Source organism: Leptonychotes weddellii, chromosome 3 (genome assembly GCF_054177405.1).
Source record: "Leptonychotes weddellii isolate Sample4059 chromosome 3, ASM5417740v2, whole genome shotgun sequence".
Lineage (NCBI taxonomy): Eukaryota > Metazoa > Chordata > Mammalia > Carnivora > Phocidae > Leptonychotes > Leptonychotes weddellii.
Window position 1 is genome coordinate 5,806,641 of NC_138371.1, and position 20,090 is coordinate 5,826,730.

A 20,090-nucleotide genomic window follows, 5' to 3' on the forward strand; every position below is an offset into this window, starting at 1 on the left:
CACCCCCCTCCCCTCCAGCAACCCTCAGTTTGTTTCCTGAGATTAAGAGTCTCTTATGGGGCGCCTGGGTGGCTCAGTTGGGTAAGTGACTGCCTTCGGCTCAGGTCATGATCCTGGAGTCCCGGGATCGAGTCCCGCATCGGGCTCCCTGCTCAGCGGGGAGTCTGCTTCTCCCTCTGACCCTCCCCCATCTCATGCTCTCTCTCTCTATCTCATTCTCTCTCTCAAATAAATAAATAAAATCTTTAAAAAAAAAAAAAAGTCTCTTATGGTTTTTCTCCCTCTCTGGTTTCATCTTGTTTCATTTTTTTCTTTCTTCCCCTATGATCCTCTGCCTTGTTTCTCAAATTCCACATATCAGTGAGAGCATATGATAATTGTCTTTCTCTGATTGACTTATTTCGCTTAGCATAATACCCTCTAGTTCCATCCACGTCGTTGCAAATGGCAAGATTTCATTTTTTGATGGCTGCATAATATTCCGTTGCATATATATACCATATCTTCTTTATCCATTCATCTGTCTATGGACATCTTGGCTCTTTCCACAGTTTGGCTATTGTGGACATTGCTGCTATAAACATTGGGGTGCACGTGCCCCTTCACAAACAAATTTTTAAAAAAATAATAAAAGGCTGTGGAATTTTTTTGTATTACCACAGATTTTTTTTAGCAAAATGGTTTCAAACCATTAACATCTTATTTATATGGCTTGATTTTTTTTTTTCTCCCAGAGTACTTGGAGAGCTTAAACGTTTTTACTACCCGTGAATAACAACAAAACAGTAATATTAGTAGCAGCTGCGGTGACCTACATTTATTTTGGACTTCACCATACCAAATCCAGAGATAAGTTTTATATAAATTATCTCATTTGATTTTCACAAAATTCTTTTACCTGCATTTCCTAAACAAGAAAACTGAAGCGTGGGGCCGCAGTACACAGGCCAGACAGCTGGTTAGTGCTGGGTCTGGGGCCCCATGCTGCCTGAGCCTCCTTCCCGCACACAGTGTCGGTTTGGTCAGCACCTCCCCTGCTCTCGTGCTCACAGAGCTTCTGTAACATGTTAACACGGGGAGATACTTACGTAAAGTGAAAAAACAAAAACAAAAAACTAAAGAGTGTAATGAAAAGCATAAAGATAAAAATAATCTTAAATAATACCAACACAATAAATGCAATTACTGCCTTTTTCTTAATTTTCCTTGATGAGACTGCTGCTTCAAACAATATTTAAGTGTCTCAGCTCTTTCTTTAGTTGTTTTGGTGATTGTGATGAATGGTCTCACTGATGAGCTCATCTTCTAGGGGATGACCTGATGCTGTGTGAAATGGAGATTGCAGACGGGGAAGACCTCTTTGTATGGAATGGGGTGGAGGTAAGAACGGATTGAAGAGATATGCATGATGGTTTTTGATTTTTTTTATAAGTGTCATTGTAAGAAAACTTTATTCAGTGTCTGTGAAGGCAACTAGATGCTAGAAAACATCTGAAATGTCTGACAAATTTTAGGTACAGTCAGTGTTAGTCGTATGCTAAGGAGATGGTTGTCAAGTGTGTCTGCAGTGCCAGAAGCTCCCTCCGAAGGTGTGTAATCAGTCTGTCCTTCAGGCGGGCCTGTGTGCCTAACCCCACCAGCACAGCTCCTGCAGGAGGGTTCTGCGCATGCTCCCTGAGGGAGTTCAGGAGGGGGCAGGTAGCTACCCTGAGTTAGGGCGGTGACCTACAGGAGCGGAGGGGGTTCTGCAAGTCAGGAAAGGGGCGAGCAGCATCTCACCCACGCTGTGGTCTGTCCTTGGTCCATCTCTTGTATTTCCAAGGCTTTTTTCTTCTTTTCTTTTCTGCTAAGGCTTTATTACCACTGCTGAGGACACATACATCTCTGTCTCCACTCCACATTGCTCTCCTAGAAAATAAAAGAAGGCTAAGAGAAAGTTTCAAAGGAAAAATCTAAAGTTCTGATACATCTAAGACATTTCACTTAAAAAGAAAAAAAGAGAATTCTCTGAGAGTAGTATTTTTTTTTTAAGATTTTATTTAATTTGAGAGCGCGTGTGCGCGCGAGAGAGAGCATGAGAGGGGGGAGGGTCAGAGGGAGAAGCAGACTCCCTGCTGAGCAGGGAGCCCGATGTGGGACTTGATCCTGGGACTCCAGAACCATGACCTGAGCCGAAGGCAGTCGCTTAACCAACTGAGCCACCGAGGCGCCCTCTAAGAGTAGTCTTTTACTGTGTGATTACATTGACCTGATTTTGGCAAATAGAAACTATACTAATGGTTGTCTTGGTATTATTGTAGGTTGGTGGCATCCAGATTCCAACCGGGAGTGACTGTGAACCTCTGCTCTTAAATGTTCTTCATTTAGCAACAAGCAGCGAGGGGGAAAAGTGTCAGCAGTTGGTAGAGTCTCCACACGTCTTTCCATCCAATGCAGAAGTGGGTGCTGTGCTCACTGCCCTGGCAGTGCCCGTGGGTGTCCTCTTCGTCAGCGCCACGGACCCTGCCGGGGAAGAGAACTGGGTCGCTGTTCCCAAGGAAGACCTGAAGAAGACGTTCAGAGAGCAGGGCCTCAGGAACAAGAGCTCGGTTCTCGTTCAGGATTCTAGAGATGATAACAGGTAACCTGCTGAAATATAAGAGAATTCCTTTTTAAGTTATTTTTATGATAGTTCTGTCGCTTAGAACTCGAAAGCTTTATTTTAATACTGATAATAGTTCAGTATTTTCCTTTTGTTTCTAAACATTGTGTCCTGGGTATCGTATACAGGAGTGTTCTGGGTTAGGCAGCTTGGAGGAAGATGATATTATAATGTGATTTTTTTAAATTTTTATTTGTTGGTAAATGAGGTAACTAAATAATGTAGGTATAGGAGATATAATCTAGATTAGTTGTTTATAAAGCAGAATCTTGTCAAATGAATTCCGATTAGCACTTCCTACAAAACTGAAGGCACATTCACAAAGAAAGTTCCTGAATCTTTTCATGAGGAGGATATTAAGATCTAGCTAGATTTGTCTGTTTTGTCACAAGTCTCCCATAAGGCAATTGAGTTTTTCATTATAATCCTTTTTCTGAGTCTTGAGACCCTCCCAGCTGCCCAGAGAGGGCAGGTACATGGGTGATCACGCTCTTGATTCCTGTGAGTCACACTGGAAGCTCAGAAGTGCTGCCTGTCTCCATTTTGTCGTCCACGTCTGTTATGCTACATTTCTGTGGTCAGTGTGTCCTGCCCTGTAACCTCCCGGTTTCCATATATTAAAGACTTGACAAATCGTTCCCTGCATGATCAGTCGGGAGTCTCCATTTTATCATTCATAGTGGCTGTGACCCAGAGGCAGAGCGCTTGGAACAGTCTTTATTTTGTATTTATCACTCTTTTCGGACAAGTATTTTCTGGGCATTTATTTCTGCACTTTGTTTATTTAATTTAAAAGTTTATTATATGTTCCTTTATAAAAAGTACTACATGTGGGGCGCCTGGGTGGCTCAGTCAGTTAAGTGTTGGACTCTTGATTTCGGCTCAGGTCACGATCTTGGGGTTGTAAGAGCGAGCCCTGCATCGGGCTCTATACTGGGTGTGGAGCCTACTTAAGGTTCTCTGTCTCCCTCTGCCCCCCCCAAAATTAAATTTAAAAAAAAGTAATATAGCATGTATTAGGACTGGGAAATACAGAAGTGATGACAGGAGGCCCGAAACAGTGTCCCCTGTGCAGGGGCAGTCACTGTTAGCTTTCCTTCTGCCCTGAGCACAAATAATTGTTTTTTGTTGTTGTTTTTTGAAGGTTTTTTTCTTTTGAAGCTTACTAATGATTATTTCATGGACGGTTATATCCTGCTTCCTCCCAGTGTCTGTAGACTCGTGGCGCGGCTACGTAGCAGTCGGTGTTGATGTTACCTACCCATGCTCCCGCGCCAGGCAGTCTGTGCAGGGGTGAGGACGAGCCGCTGGGGCTTGTTTCCAGCTTGATCACGTCCTGACAGTGCGACCCTGTGCAAGTCACCTCATCTCCCTCTGCTCAGTTTCTTCTTCTGCAAAATGAGGATAGAAATGAGTCCCAGCTTCCTAGAACCAGAGGGTGTGGGCGTTCAGTGCTTATGGAGAGTTTGCACGCTTTTGGTAAAAGGTGGCCATGTCATCCTCACTGTCCTCATCCAGTTGTCCACCACTTCAGGGTAGTCTTCAGGGAACATCTTTGTGCTTAAAACTTTGCTGTCTCGGGCCGCCTGGGTGGCTCAGTCATTAAGCGTCTGCCTTCGGCTTGGGTCATGATCCCAGGGTCCTGGGATCGAGCCCCACATCAGGCTCCCTGCTCGACGGGAAGCCTGCTTCTCCCTCTCCCACTCCCCCCTGCTTGTGTTCCCTCTCTCGCTATGTCTCTCTCTGTCAAATAAAATCTTTTAAAAAAACAAAAAACCAAAAACTTTGCTGTCTTTAGGATGTAGCCCTGGGTGGAACAGCTGAAATACAGAGTAGCGCTGTGTTTCGGGACTCTGATACACACTCCCAAGAGGACTTCTCTGCCCACGCATTGAGCGCGTCTGTGTGAATTAGAAAGCCACTCCTTCCTCCAGACCCTGTACCACTATGTGGAGGAAAATTTTGTTAGAGCGAGACACCGTACTTGTTCTCGTAGGCCATCTGCTGTTGTAAAAGAAAACTGTAATAGGGTGCCTGGGTGGCTCAGTTGGTTAAGCGACTGCCTTCAGCTCAGGTCATGATCCCGGAGTCCCAGGATCGAGTCCCACATCAGGCTCCTGGCTCAGCGGGGAGTCTGCTTCTCCTTCTGACCCTCTCCCCTGTCATGCTTTCTCTCTCTCTCTCTCTCAAATAAATAAAATCTTTTAAAAAAAAAGAAAACTGTAATAAACCTAGAAATATACGACGGGTACGACGGGAATGATATACCCCTTATATAAGGCACTTTTATGTAGCGTCTGTCTATACAGCTGTGCATGACTGTCCTGTTACTAAGCTGAATTTAGATCCTGGCATCAGTACTCTGAAAGCTCACCATGTGATTCCAGTGCGCAGGCCGAAGTCAGCCGCGGATTACTCCGTGACAACACTTCTCTTTGAAAAATGTGGCAACGCAAAAATCAAAACAAAAAATGTGGTAACAAATTATTTGTATAAGTCTGAGCATACTTGGAGTCCTGAAATAGACTCCATGCACAGCTGCCTGGCACTGCCCTAGAAAGATAGCTTTCTTAAAGCCAGCTCAGTAGACCTTGGTCACCTTTAATTAGTCACATCAAAGCACCCATGCAGAATTTTGGAAGTGGTACCTAAGGAAAAGTATTAATTTTCTGATCCTTTCTGATCCATAGAAGCACTGTGTAAAGACACGTGTTTTAAAATGTCCCTATTCCTACAGTTTGTTGCTCAAACAAGGGAAATGGTTCGCTGGTATGAATGAGATCAACTGGCTCCAAGTTCAAAATTTATGTGAATTAGAATCCGAAGAGAAGCAAGTTAAAATATCAGCAACTGTGAACACAGTGAGTAGATTATAGTTCACGTCTGGTGGACAGTTTTCTAGTTTAACAGTGTTTGATTTAAAAAGCAGTACGTGAAATCTTCCAGAACGCTTGTCTCAGTGGGCTTCTAGAACTTAAGAAATCAACTTTTTGGGGCACCTGGCTGGCTCAGTCGGTAGAGCACACAGCTCTTGATCTCAAGGTCATGAGTTCAGGCCCCACGTTGGGCCTACGTAGAGCTTACTTTTTTAAAAAATGTGGGGGGAGGAAATCAACATTTTATTGTTAACATTTGATTACCGCTCATTTACCTCTATTAGCCCTTGGCATGTTTCAAGAAAATATGTGCCTTTTTTCCATCCAAGGCTACAATTAGAATGTAGGCTTTTACCTATTTAATTAGTTCATGGAATCCCCTAGCTTTGATAAATATAAAATGCCATTTTCCCACAATCTTTTCTCTATTTTTTAAACCAGGCAAATATGTTTTGGTTTTGTGTTGTGTTGTTTTTTGGTGCTTGTTTTTTTAAGCTTATCTTAAATTATTCTGCGTCGTACTCTGTGCACTCTAAAGTCAGCTGCTCTTAAAAGGGAGTCCTTCAGTTTTCCACTTGAAGACTGTGACCTGGTTTCCTTAAACATCATTCTGGGAAACATCTCTTTACATTCATGTGGTCTCTCAAGTCATTAAGGTTTTTTTTTTTCTAGAACATCAAAAGAAACCTATTAGAATGTTTTCTATAAATATTCTAATTTCTTAGGGTGCATTAGGATTGGTTGGTATGGCAGATCTGCCACCCTAAGTGGGAGGCTTTGGTGAAGTCCGGTTACTCCAGTCTCCGTTCCTTCTTGGTGCTGTGTGGGGCGCTCCTGGGAGGGTCCAGTCCGTGATTGCTGACATCACTTTTACCCCTAAATTTCCCATGCCCTAGAGGCAGTTAGCCTAAACTAAAAAGAAAAGAAAGAAAACAACCTAAAAGTAATTTAAACAAAAATGTTAAATAGTGCCCTTGGATTAGTGTTGCCCATCTTTATATTTTTTTATGCTCAATGGCCCTAAATTCATTATTCTTAACCTAAAGAAATACAATTAACTGCATTTTCTTTTGTTTGCTCTCATTAGAAAAGTTAGTGTGGGTTTTCAGCTTTTTGCCTTTGTAGCTAGGATTGTTTCTTTAGCTTTTCGTCTTTCTGTTCTGGTTACCATCGGTTTGGTAAAGGCTTAACTATTAAGATCCAGTTTTTGGTTTTAACTTGGTAGAAGAGAGGAAATGAATGTCAGAGATGGAAAAAAATCTTTTTTCAAGTAGTCAGAAACTTCTGTCCAGTAACCGGTAAGTCAGCTGAGCTGTGTACGCGTTCACTGACGGCCTCGGCGCCCTCCCCTCCCGTTGGTCTCATGCACACAGTCACTAGTTTATTTCTCTGTTGTAGGTGGTGTTTGATCTTCGAATTAAAGCCATAAAGGAACTAAAATTAATGAAGGAACTAGGTAATCATTTACGTTTGCTCTTGGGTTTTTTTGGTTTAATTTAGTTTTGTTTTGATTTTTGGTTAAAAAAAAAATATGGCAGTACAGGGGCGCCTGGGTGGCTCAGTTGGTGAAGCGTCTGCCTTCGGCTCAGGTCGTAATCTCAGGGTCCTGGGATCGAGCCCCGCGTTGGGCTCCCTGCTCAGTGGGGAGTGTGCTTCTCCCTCTGCCTCTCCTCTGCTTGTGCTCCCTCCCTCCCGCTCTCTCAAATAAATAAATAAAATATTTAAAAAGAAATATGGGAGTACAAAAAATAATTTAGGGAAAGTTCATGCCCTACCACCCACATGGACAAATGTTAACATTTTATCATGTCGTTATTGTTGTCTGAAACATTGTAAATAAAGTTAAAATTCTCTGTGTTCTCCTCCTCAGACCTCTTCTCTCTCCCTCCCCCAATGCAGTCAGTATATCTGATTTGGGTGTGTTCCGTATGCATTCGACTGTTCTGTTCACATTATGCTTCCATATATAGGTGTATAGATATGTGTATATTGTACTTTCACATTTAAATTCTATCATACAGAATATAACATTCTGAAACTCACTCTTCACTCGGCAGTAGGTTTTCTTTAACAGCTTTACTGAGGTATAATAACTCACATACCATCAAACACCCATTCTGTGGATAAGTCAGTGATGATTAGTAAACGTACAGAGTTGTACAGCCATGAACACAGTCCAGTTTTAGAACATTCCATTGCTCCAAAAAGATTCCTCGTGCCCCTTTTGCTTTCCAAGCCCCGACAGCCACTCATCTACTTTCTGTCTCTCTAGACTTACTTTTCTGGACATTTTAAGTAAATGGAACCATATAATATGAACTCCCTCATGTCTGACTTCTTTCACTTAGCATACCAGTTTTGAGGTTCATCCATGATTTAGTGTGTATCAGAAATGTGTTCCTTTTTATTGCTGACCAGTGTTCCATCATATGGATGTATCACATTTTGTTTATTTCTCCACCTCTTGATAGACATTTGGATTGTTTCGAGTTTGGAGGTTTTATGAATAATGCTGTTATACACATTTGCATGTAATTCTTTGTGTGGACATGTTTTCGGTTCTCTCGGGTAGATCTGCAGGATTGTAGTTGCTGGGTCATATGGCACATTTGTGTTTAACTTTATAAGAAACTGCCATTCTACTTTCCTGAGTGGATGAACCATCTACGTCCCCGCTAGCCGTGTGCTAGCATTGCGGTTTCTCCACATCCTTGCCAGTATTTGTATCTGTCTTCTTGATTGTAACCACGCTGGTGGGTATGAATTAATCTCATTGTGTCTTCAGTTGATTTTCCTAATGCGGTGGTGGTGAGCACTGTGGATGTGCTTACTGTCTATATATCTAAAGGATTCTCTTAAGAAGCTTAGACTAGAACTAGGAAGTTTAACGAGAAGTCAAAATTAATACAAAAAATCCATTGTATGTTTACTAGCAACAGAAAAAAATGGGAAATGAAATTAGGAAAACATTTTAATAGCATAAGATATCATGAAATATTTGGGGATAAATTTATTGAAATATGTGCAGGACATATACACTGACAAGAAAATATCCCTGTGAAAAGTCAGAGAACATGTAAGTAAGTGGAACGATGCACCATGTTCCTGGATCAGAAAACATGACATTGTTAAGAAGTAAATTCTCCCAAAATCAATTTGTAGATTCAGTGCATCCTCACTCAGAATCCTAGCAGGTTATGTGTGTGTGTGTGTGTGTGTGTGTGTGTGAGAGAGAAATTGACAAGCTGATTCACTTTACATGGAAATGCAAAGAGCCTAGAGTATCCTAACAACTTGAGGGGAGAAGAGATTGGAAGAGTCACACTATCTGATTTCGGGATTCACGCTAAAGCTGTAGGCGTCAAGACAGTGGGTCCTAGCATAGGAGCAGACCTAGTGCAGGGGTCAGCAAGCTCTCTAGGCCAAAACCTGTTCCTGTGCAGTCGGTGAGCTAAGAATAGTTTTCACACTCCTGAAGGGCTCCTTTTCTGCAATAGAGATTGTATGTGGTTTTTGAGCCTAAAATATTTACATTGGAACTACATTGAGAATCCAGAAATAGGTGCAAATAAATGAAAGTCCCTTGACTTTCAACAAAAGTACTAAGGTATTCCCATGGGGAAAAATAGTGTATTTTCAACATAAGGTGCTGGACCGATTAGCTATCCATGGATGCAAAGATGAACCTCTAGCTTTGCCTTACATCATGTAAAATACTAATTCAAAATGGACCATAGACCTAAATGTTAAAACCATTTCCATAAAATTTCTAGGAGAGAATTTATGAGAAAATCTTTGTTACTTTTATCATAAGGAAAAGGCTTTTTTTTTTTTTAGTTAGGAGTCCTGCACAAACCATAAAAGAAAAAAAACAATAAATTGGGCAATATCAAAATTTAAAACTTCTGTACTTCAAAAGGCATTTAAAAAGGCAAGCCACAAATTGGGAGAAAAAAATTTGTAGCACGTTTGACATAGACTTGCATCCAGGTTGTATAAAAAAAATACTTGTAACTTAATCAGAAGACAACTCAGCCCACATGGGGAAGACACTTGACAGAAGAACACCTTCCTATGGACGACTAGTAAGCACAGGAAGGATGCTTAGTGTCGTTAGCCATGAAGCTGATTAGCTGTCAGACTGAAACCGCAATGATACACCACTGTACACCCAGTGGAATGGTTAGAATTAAAGGCCCAGCAAAACCAAGCGTTAGCGAAGATGTGGAGCAGCTCCCACATACTACGGCGTGAGTGCAAAATGGTAAAGAGTTAGCTTGCTTCTTAGGAATTTAAACATTCACTTACCCGTCCTAGGTGCCTTACCCAAGAAAAATGAAACCATATCCTTACAGATACTCTATGTAAATGTTCATAATGGAAAAGTGGATACAGTCCAAAAGTCCATAAGGCGGTGAATGGGTGAGCAAACTGTGTTGTAGCGTAACAACAGGAGGTTGTTCATCAGCACGAGCTTCGAGCTACCACCACCTGCAAAACACGGGTGACTCTCAAAGCAGAAGCCGGACACAAAAGAGCACATACTCTTATGACTCCACTTATGTGAAATTTTCAGAACAAAAAACCCATGCTTTAGTGATGGGGCGGAAAATTGGATTGCAGGGGGAGGTTGACTGCAGAGTGGCATGAGGGAATTTTGGGGGGTGATGCAAATCCTATCTCGGTTTACTGGTTGTTGCTGAGCGTTTAGATCAGACTCTGTACACTTAAACAGGACATGTTTTATTGTAACTTACACCTCAAATTGACTAAAAGCGTATGGTTTATTAAAATGAAGAGTTTATCATCTTCCCGTGAAACAGGTCTCCCTTCTTTCACTCTTGCCCCCCTCTGAACCGTTCTCCTTCTAGCAAGTGATCTTCTTAAATGGAGGCGAATGAGAGCGTATCACCCCTCTGCTTTGCGCCCTGTAGTGCTTGTCCATCGCACACAGGCTCCTTCCTCAACCCAGCCTTCAAGAACCGGCCTCGTCCGACCACGGCCTCGCAACCTCCTATGGTCCCCTCTCCTGCTTCACACACTTCCCACGCTGGCTCTCAGAGGTTCTAGTGTGCCAGTGCTCCCGCCGCACCCCTCGGCGCCCCACTTCTCAGTGGGGTCCTCTCCCTGAACTGTCTCTTCCCTCCTCTCTGCTGACTTCAGCCACCCACTTGCCCTGAGCTAAAATGTTACTTGCCGTCGTCCCTGAGTGCTCAATCTCAGCTAACATCCGTTTTCTCCTGGTACCTCGTACGCTCGCGCCTCACTGCCCCAGTGCCTCGTGTGGCGAAGGCCCACCTCCTCCGTCAGACGAGACGGCAGAGTCCGTGGCTGTTTCCCCTCACTGCTCTGCTGTCCTCTTCTGGTCGGCGCCTGGCACATGGAAGACACAGTTTGTGAACTGAAAGAATACTTTAAGGAGGCAGTGTTGAGATGCATTTTTTAAATTGAAGAACTCTTCATAAGCTGTTTCAGTGGTTGGGAAATGTGTATTAGAATGGTTTGCTAGCTGCACGGTACCGCTGCGTAACATGTAGACCTCTGGAATCTCAGCGATTTGTTGTGGTCTGATAAGAGTGTGGACTCAGAAGGCCCCCCTCATCCTTGTCCTCCCGGGAGGCCTTACTCCTCCTCCCAGGCCCCCACTCCTATCCGGCTTTGTAAGGATTCCGTTTGGACTCAAAACCTGGAGCGCTCCTTCCCACAAAGCCAGAATCTTCACACCTGCAAAAATAGGGCCCACTGGCCCTAATCCGTTTAATAAGCATAAAAATCACCTAACAAATTTTACATAGAGGCAGTCTGCACGAATTTCAGTTACCATGGCTCATTACATAACGTCAGCCGCCCAACAGCGTGGCTCCAATGTCTGCTACGCTGCACGTGAACAGAGTAATTGCATGAAGTGCAAACTTTGCTGCTAGCTCTTCATTCCACATGTCGCTACGTAAATAGCAGATGTGCATCAGGATCGGTGACCGATTACCTCCCTCTGGAGTGTCTGGTATTCATTGCACCACAGCCAAGGGTGTGGCCTGTTGTCCCCTTTCTCCCACCGTAAGGCCACGTGACATCTTGCACTCATGGCTAAGCGACTTGCTTCGCAGAGATGAAGGTGCAGCTGGGAAGGTCTACAGAGGCCTAGAAGAAATAGCTGGCTGGGGGAATGTTGGCACTGCTATCTCTCCGGAGACTAGATATGCAGCCAGGGGACACGAAGGGATGTGAGGAAAGTGGTTGTGACAGGACGATGAGATCCCTGAGGAGGTGATGCTGGCAAAAACCCTCATGTCCAAGGAGCCTCCTACAGACCCTTCATGAGGTTGAAAGCACAAAACAGGAAATTTGGGAAGCAGAGCAAACTTAGAGGATGACAGTTCGCTCGGGGATAGAAAAGATGCTCACTTGGTATTGTAAGCTCTACGGCAAGAAGCGAGCCCTGTGTAAACTAGACTTGATGTTTTTTACAAAAAAAAAAAAAAAATTCTCAAATGTTTCTAGTGTTTTAACTTGCAGTGTAAATACTAATTTTGCTATTTTTTAAATTTGACTGTACATGTGTAACGGATGGAGATTTAACTGTTATAACAACAGTGTTGAGAGGTGCCAGGACAGCTGCGGTGTCCTCACGGTGACTGAGCTGGCCTCGCGTGGTTTTGGCATGGCAGGCCTTCTCGTGGCCTTGTGCGAACTGAAGACTGCCTGTACTTGGGTGTTTTTTGTTTTTGATGGGGGTTTTTTGTTTTGTAGCTTATTATAGCTTTCTGCTAATTGCAACAGTAGAGCATCTCTAGTTTTTTTGGTGCACTAACCAGCTTCTTTTTATTTGTAGCTGAGAACAGCTGTTTGAGACCTATTGATAGAAATGGGAAGCTGCTTTGTCCAGGTAAATCTTTGTGGTAGCCTTCAAATATGGACACACGCTCACACCATCAATCTTTCTTATTTAAATGGTGTCTTCCAGTACCTAATATCCTTAAATTACCTTTTAGAAACTAACTTATTAGACATACTATTGTCCCAGTGCTGTCTTCACGTATTATAGAAAATCGTAACCAGAAATTCAAACACTTCTGTTTTCTAAAGGAAAACACCTATCTTTCTGATGAGCTGATCCTCATTTTAGGCAATTGTTTTGATCGAGTTGTATCTTTTCTAGATTCATTGTCAAAGTGTTTGTATTGCTCATGTTACTGTGGTAAGAGTTGTAGAATAGACTTTGTTCTCATCTCTGCATCCTGTCATTAGACTTAATTTAACTGATGGTCACCACAGCAGCTTTGAATGTGGAAGAGGCTGGTCCATCGTTCATGAATCAATTCGGCTTTTAATCTTTTAAAAGCTAGCTTTTAATCCAAGTAAACAATGGCTCTTTGATTCTTATTAAGTATGAATCTAAAACATTCATAACTGCCTCTTATTTCTTAGCATTGTTGTACAGATAGGAAGATATATCCTAGAGTGTGGAAATTGAAAATCAAACATAACTGTAATACAGGTCATCCTTTTGCATGGAGTACATCTCATATTTTTTCTTTCTTGACATTGATTTTCAAAGGAAGGCTGATTTCAGTATATTATTTTGCCCAGAGAGGTAGGAATTAATAACATTCATCCTGTTCTCCAAATTCTTTGTAGTGCCAGACAGTTACACTTTGAAGGAAGCAGAACTGAAGATGGGGAGTTCACTGGGACTGTGTCCTGGAAAAGCGCCAACTTCCTCTCAGGTAACATGGGGTCTACCTGACAGAATGAGATCAAGCTTCCCAGAATCAGAAGTTCTTAATTTCGTGATTCTTACCTTAACTACTGCACCCAGTAATCATTTTTCTTAGAAGTTTTTTCTTTCTTAAACGATACCTTGTATGTTAGGCATACAAAGAACCATCTAGTTCTTTGTGTTTAAATCAAAAATATCAATAAATAAAATCTTAAAAAAAAAAAAGGACGACTGGGTGGCTCAGTCGGTTAAGCAGCTGCCTTCGGCCCGGGTCATGATCCCAGCGTCCTGGGATCAAGTCCCACATCAGGCTCCTTGCTCAGCAGGGAGCCTGCTTCTCCCTCTCTCTCCCTCTGCTTGTGCTCTCTCTGTCAAATAAATAAAATCTTTAAAAAAAAAAACAATCAAAAATATCAATGTCAGAGCATATTCATAAGGTTCTTTTTTTGTGAGAATTTTGTGGTTAAGGGGGACTTTTAAAGTTGGCCACCTGTTCGAACCACCCTGTTTCAGAAATTCTAAGCAGCACCCCTTTTCCCCACATTTCGCCATCTGCAAGGTTAGGACCCATGTTACAGTCAGTGGCCTCTGATTGCAGCAGCTGCACTGTTTCTCCTCCTTAGTGGCGCAGGAAGTGCTGAGGGACAACCAGCGGCATCTTAGATGTAATGAAATAGAGCATATGGATTTTGGACTGAATTACTCTCTGCAGTAATACAATTGTCTCATAGCAGCTTTGTTTTCAATCGGTCCTCGTTTTCTGTATAAAGTATTGGGTCTGCCAGAAGCCCTATGTGTTCAGTAAAGTTTCATTACAGTCCAAAATTCACAGGGTCCTTACCGGTAAGACTCTGTTTCGCCGGAGCTGGACTCCTGTCAGGATCCCTGTGGTTCCCAGATGCACTTCTTTAGTTTCCCAGCTACCGCCTCTTTAATTTGTTCTTCCCCTGAACTTGGCCACGTAAGAATGTATGACAAGCTGGGAGGAGGGAAACATGACAGGTGAGATAGAGTTCGAAAGGAAAGGGAGGGCCGTAAGGAGCTGAACTGACAGGCGATCAGATTCCCTGGACAGAAAATAAGATCACAGCCAAATGACAGAGAAAACCCAGTTAATGCTTACAGCATGTGGCCGATCCCTTTGAGGAGTGACCAAGAAAGAAATGAAGATCATGGTGGGATAAATAATATCTGGGAGAGAGAAACAATGATGTAACACCTGTGGGAGTGGAAACACGTGTGAAGCATCTTACGTTTCTGGGTCGTCGAGATTATTGTTTAAATTGCAACATTAAATTACCCAGCATCTTTATTTTTATATGATAAGATTTTTATTAAAATTTCATGGACCATTAGCTTTTCTTTTTTGGAAGCAGGTAATACATTTATAGAATTTTAAAATTTAGATTAAATTGCATTCATTGATCTTAGCTGTTCCTGTTTTTCACTGTGGGGAGTGATGTTCAGCCTGGTACAGAGATGGAGATCATAGTAGAAGAAACAATATCTGTGAGAGATGTGAGTAATTTTACTTTTTCTGGTGTGGGGAGAGGTCTGTGGGCATTTGGTATGGGGAGCCATGGTAACCCGTGTTTGGAATTTGAGGTCCTGAGGCTAGGGTTCACATAATATACTTTAGAGAATTCTGTGCATTCACTAAATGAGTAGTTTTGGGAACTTGAAAATTGGTGAACAGCCCAAATTTTTAAAATAAGATTATTATCTTTTTTTTTTCTGATTATCAGTAATACTTGTTTATTATAGAAATTTGGGCTACACAGAAATGGAGTAAAAGAAAAAATTAAAACCCCTCATTATCCTTTATCCCACTAATATTAACATTTTGGCATATTTCCTACTGGTGTTTTTAGGGATACACATACGTAATCACACCCCCGGGCGTGAATGTGTGTGTGTGTATGTATGGGGTAATAATTATGGTAGCATCATGGAGAACTAGGACTTTCAGTCTTGGAAAATGGAGAGACACATAGCATTGGGGTAGTTGAGTAGAGCCTGTACTCCTGAATTTGAATCAGAAGAGTCAGAATGAACTTGATGTTTGTTTTTTAAAATTTTTTCTAGCTCTTTCCCCTAAAACAGCTTAGACACAGTGACCAACCTGGTGGGAGCAAGCACCCCAGCACCCAGATTGTGGTTGCTAAATACAGCTTCCTACTGGAAGGAATCAGGGCTTCTTGGAGTAGCAGCCGGGTCTGTATCTAGGTCAGGAACGTGTCAGGTGAGCCTGGAACATCTTATCCTGACAGAAGCAGTAACGCTAGCAAAGATTGCTGGGATCTGCGGAGAAACTCAGGAGCCAACTTGAAGAGGCTCCTGCTAGTCACAGATGAGACAGTTTGAGCCTTCGTGGGAATAATAATAAAACTGATTACTATGCATACTTAAAATCCACGAGTTCATAAGTGATCCTAAAAAGACCATCTTCACTGGTTATGCAGAGTGGATGCTGGGGAACCATAAGGAGAAGGGTCAAGCATTTATCCTGTGTTTCTTTTGGAAGCTATACTGCAGGGTAACCAGATAGATAAGGAGAAGGTGTTTTGATAGACATATCTCAGCTAATAAATAAGATGAAAGAATTTTAAACTACTGCGGTTATTTTAACTCCTAATGAATTAATGTGTCTAAACAATGATCCGGAAAGACTGCTAACAATCCAAAAAGAGTAACACGCACACATTACAGTAGTTCAAAATGATACCCATGCTCTTCTTGCCAAAATAAAACAAAACGAAGTGGACCTGAGCTCCTAGGTCTGAGGGTCAGTTTCTAAGAAGTACAGGGGGACAGAGGGGACGTGTTACCGCAGCCCAGGGCCACCGTCTGCACAGTCCTGAAGGGACTCAGGAGACAAGAGGGGCAGGTGCAGTGTGTGCACTTTTATTTGGCTCTTGGTACAAACCAGGAAAACCTTAGTTACAGTGTAAGAGAGACTAAGGGAAATGGGGGCTGAGGGCAACTGGCTGACTCAGTCGGTGGAACGTGTGACTCTTGATCTTGGGGTTGTGAGTTTGAGCTCCATGTCAGGCATAGAGATTACTTAAAAAAGGTAGGGGAATATGAACACCAACTGGGTATTTGTTATTAAGGAATTCTTAAGTTTTTTCAGATGTCGTAATTGTTTCAGGCTTATGTTTTTTAAAAGAATGTTTATCTTTTCGAGATGAGCGCTAAATATTAATAAATGATATGATAGTTGACATTCTTGTCTCAAAGCACCTGGGGGCAGGGGGCGGGCGGGACAGGAAATGGGTGGGAGTGTGGCGCACAAGACGGGCCACGGCAGTCACGGATGTTGGGTGGTGGCTTCCGACGGCTCACGTTTACCACTCTCTCTGCATGTGTTTGAAATTGTCCACAATAAAACATTAAAAAAAATTTTTTTTTCTACTTTTTGTTACCTGCTGTAAATATTTTCCTAGCTTTTCATTTAGCTTTTAACTTTTTGGTGCTTTTCATGTCAAAGACAGGAGGCCGCAGAACGTTTCAGAGGAGCAAAGTGTCTGTCTGTCTGCTCTCGAGCCCACTGCGGGCAGACTCACTCCCCTCCACGTGGCTGGGTCCCGTGAGCAGTTCTCCGTTGTCCTCTGACGCGATCGATGCCTCTCTGGGCCTTGAAACGCTTCTGTCACTTGGCTCAGGAAGACCACAGCTCCTCACGGTCCCCCCACGTCACAGGCCCAGCCCTCCACAGTTTGCGCTCTTCTGTCTCCCTTAGACTGGACCCCGGCCCTGCACTCTGTGCCTGTGTGACCAGCTGCTCTTGGTTGTCTGATAGCCCTCCCCCTGCTGTGTGACCCCCGTCCTGGCTCGCACGCACCTCACGTTTCCCTCGTCAGTCGCTGGTGGCAGCTCCATTTCTCTGCTCGCTCGGGCCAGAACACCAGGGAGTCATCCTCGATTCTTTTCTGTTTCACATCCAGGTTTTCAGGAAACCTCCCATCACAGTTCATCTAGGATCTGACCACATCTCATTCCCTCCACTGTCACACCCTGCTCACCTCTCCTCTGGATTATTCCAGCAGCTTCCTGACGGATCTTTTTCTTTCCAGCCTGGCATTTCCCCAGGGTCTGTTCTTACAGAGACGTTGAGTGGTCCCTTCCCTTCCTGTTCTCACAGCCCTCGTGTGCTTCCCCCTGTGTCTCGGGGTCCCAGCCAGAGGCCCCGAGCGCTTGCTCTGCTGAGCCACATCGGCCTCCATGCTCTGGTCCTCCCCAGCACACAGCTGAGGTGAATGCCCATCTGGTCGTTTTCTTAAGTAACGGAAGCTGTCCTCGGCTGCAGCCTTGCTCCCATTCCCTGTGTTTTACTGGATTGTGCTCTCATTGCTGGCCTTTTCTAAACACCCTGTAGGTATATATTGAAGTCTTTTCTATTCTTAATCATACAAGTAATCATGGACTTATTCTTTAAACTCCAGTGGGGTGGGTTATAGCTAAAAATCCTTCTTGATCCCCACCCTACCCTAGCCCCTCAGCCAGACGTCTACATGGTCTCGGGATGGTGAGATCTGACCACACCAGCGAGCGTGTGTCCTTCCAGACCTTTGATGCACTCATACCGGCTCAGGGACAAATGAGCTGGACTTGTTCGTATGCTTTCTTTTAAATCATAAATGGGATCACACTGCATGTGTACTAGAACTTTGTTTCACTTCAAATTTAGAGAGGTCTTTTAAGACTATAGTGGTGCCTGGGTGGCTCAGTCATTAAGCATCTGCCTTTGGCTCAGGTCATGATCCCGGGGTCCTGGGATCGAGCCCCGCATCGGGCTCCTTGCTCGGCGGGAAGCCTGCTTCTCCCTCTCCCACACCCCCTGCTTGTGTTCTCTCTCTCGCTGTGTCTCTGTCAAATAAATAAATTCTAAAAAGAAAAAAAGAGTACGTATAAATCCATTTTATCTTTTAAGACTTCTCATAGTTTATAAAGTGTTCCTCTGTTCGTGGGTATTTTGATCCTTTGCTCTTTTTCTTACTCCAAGCAGTACAGTAGTAATCTTCCTTATTCTTGCTTCCTTCTGTGCTAGTGTAGTATAATTCAAGTTATATTTACTCTTGCCGTAGATTTATAGGTAGGCAAAAGAGTAGGTTTTCCCCCCAAAGAAGTTGGGAGTTTCTGATTTTTACTATTGTTATTTAAACTTCTGTTAGTCGTGTGTCACTGTTGCTTTCTGCCGTGGGATCACCGCCGCACGGGTCTCTCCCTGAGTTTATAGGCGGCCAGTTCTATCTCTTGGGTGCTGTGTAAAGGCTAATCTCCTTTTGTAGGATTCAGAGGTTAATATATATCTATGAAACCAGCCTAATCAGTCCTATCCGGTCCAAACCGCAATGTTGGTCCTCATGAGCAGAAGGCTGACCTGGATGTGGGTGAGCCGCATCTACGTCTCGGATGCAGACACCTGCAACTTCTTCCCCCTCCTGGGTTGGCCCTTTTAGCTCTTAGGAAGCTGAGCTTCCTCAAATCATCTTAACTGTGTACGTCCTTATCCCTTCAGGAATTATTAAATATAATAAGACAGATAGGCCCAGGGTCTAAAAGGGGCATCTCTCTCAATACTGTACCTCAGAAACAGAATTAATGAATGTGGTTTTTCTTTTTTTTTTTTTTTTTTTTTGAACAGTGTTTGAAGCTCATGCTGGAGAAGTCTGGCCTACCAGGTAAGTTCCAGACCATGACGATGTCACTTCTCTCTGTCCTAATAAGTTATAAGTTATGTCTTTATAATAAGGGCCTGATGACAGCCCTTCAGGTTTGTCTGCACACACACAGTGCATTCTCCTGGTTCCTGTGTGCGAGCGAACAGAAAGCTCGCCATGCATGAGCTGCTGCGAGTACAGAGAACCTAGACGGGCTCCAGCACAGGCTCAGAAGAGACGAAGCTAGGATTTCTGCCCTCTGGAATTTCCAGGCCCTTCGCTGATTTTTTTCTTTTTAAGCTCATTGATTCAGAATTTCAGTGCATTGTGTTTTGTGCCAGTGTTTCTGTGGTGTACATTAGGGAATGTAATAGGAAAAATCCAGGTTGTATTTGAAGTGGCTCCCCAGGGGGGAATCATGCGAGAGGGCTCCAAGGGGCGTCCCGCCGCGCTCCTTAGAGTGTTGGCTGTCGGCAGACCGGGCTGAGCTGAAACCTGAGGTGCCACTACTGGAAGGGAGGTTGCAGGCCTTGCACACAAGGCACCCTTCTAGGAGCCAGCAGGCCTCCGTGCGGGGACCAGCACCCATCCCCGTCCCACAGATGACAAGACAGAGGCCGAGAATGGTTAAGGGTTTACCCAGAGTTGTACAGCGAGTAGCTAAGCCTCTGCTTTCAGGACCCGCGTTCTTCCTTCCACGTTATGCTGCGAAGGAGGAACGGTGTTCACCTTTAACTTATTGGTGGGGTTTTGTTTTGTGTTTTAAACACACTTACAGGGGCACCTGGGTGGCTTAGTTGGTTAAAGCGTCTGCCTTCGGCTCAGGTCGTGATCTCAGGGTCCTCGGGTCGAGCCCCATGTCAGGCTGCCTGCTCAGCCGGGAGCCTGCTTCTCCTTCTCCCTCTGCCTCTCCCCCTGCTCGTGCTTTCTCTCTCTCAAATAAATAAAGTCTTACAAAAACACTTAGATTAAGTTAAATATTAATACAGTTCTTACTGCATTTAAAACTAGAACTAATGGTAAGAGAGGGCCTGCAAAGAACAGTATGGTAAGGATTTCAGATCTGTGTGGTCTGTGCGGGATCAGTATTAGATCTGTGTTTACTCTTTTGGCTGTAGCTTCTCTTGGCGGGTGGGGTGGCTGTTTATAAGACATTGCTTTTTTTTTTTCCAATAACCAGGATTTCCAAC

The 20,090-nt window shown here is 43.5% G+C and overlaps 1 protein-coding gene and 1 long non-coding RNA gene across 7 annotated transcripts in view; one reads left to right on the forward strand and one right to left on the reverse strand.

The window, feature by feature from the left end:
- USP40 (ubiquitin specific peptidase 40) overlaps window positions 1–20,090 on the forward strand; it is a 78,911-nt gene that overhangs the window by 41,771 nt on the left and 17,050 nt on the right. For all 6 annotated transcript variants that reach the window (XM_081813352.1, XM_081813357.1, XM_081813356.1 and 3 more), the window contains 8 exons: window positions 1,310–1,380; window positions 2,301–2,620; window positions 5,379–5,502; window positions 6,916–6,973; window positions 12,350–12,403; window positions 13,156–13,244; window positions 14,669–14,755; window positions 18,885–18,921. In XM_081813352.1, the coding sequence (XP_081669478.1) occupies window positions 1,310–1,380; window positions 2,301–2,620; window positions 5,379–5,502; window positions 6,916–6,973; window positions 12,350–12,403; window positions 13,156–13,244; window positions 14,669–14,755; window positions 18,885–18,921 (840 nt within the window). The remainder of the gene's footprint in view (window positions 1–1,309; window positions 1,381–2,300; window positions 2,621–5,378; window positions 5,503–6,915; window positions 6,974–12,349; window positions 12,404–13,155; window positions 13,245–14,668; window positions 14,756–18,884; window positions 18,922–20,090) is intronic.
- LOC145720429 (uncharacterized) lies at window positions 8,442–14,980 on the reverse strand. The gene is made up of 3 exons (XR_014143326.1): window positions 14,079–14,980; window positions 10,816–10,890; window positions 8,442–10,008 (listed from the first exon to the last, which is right to left on the reverse strand). It is a non-coding gene; the product is annotated as an uncharacterized LOC145720429 (long non-coding RNA).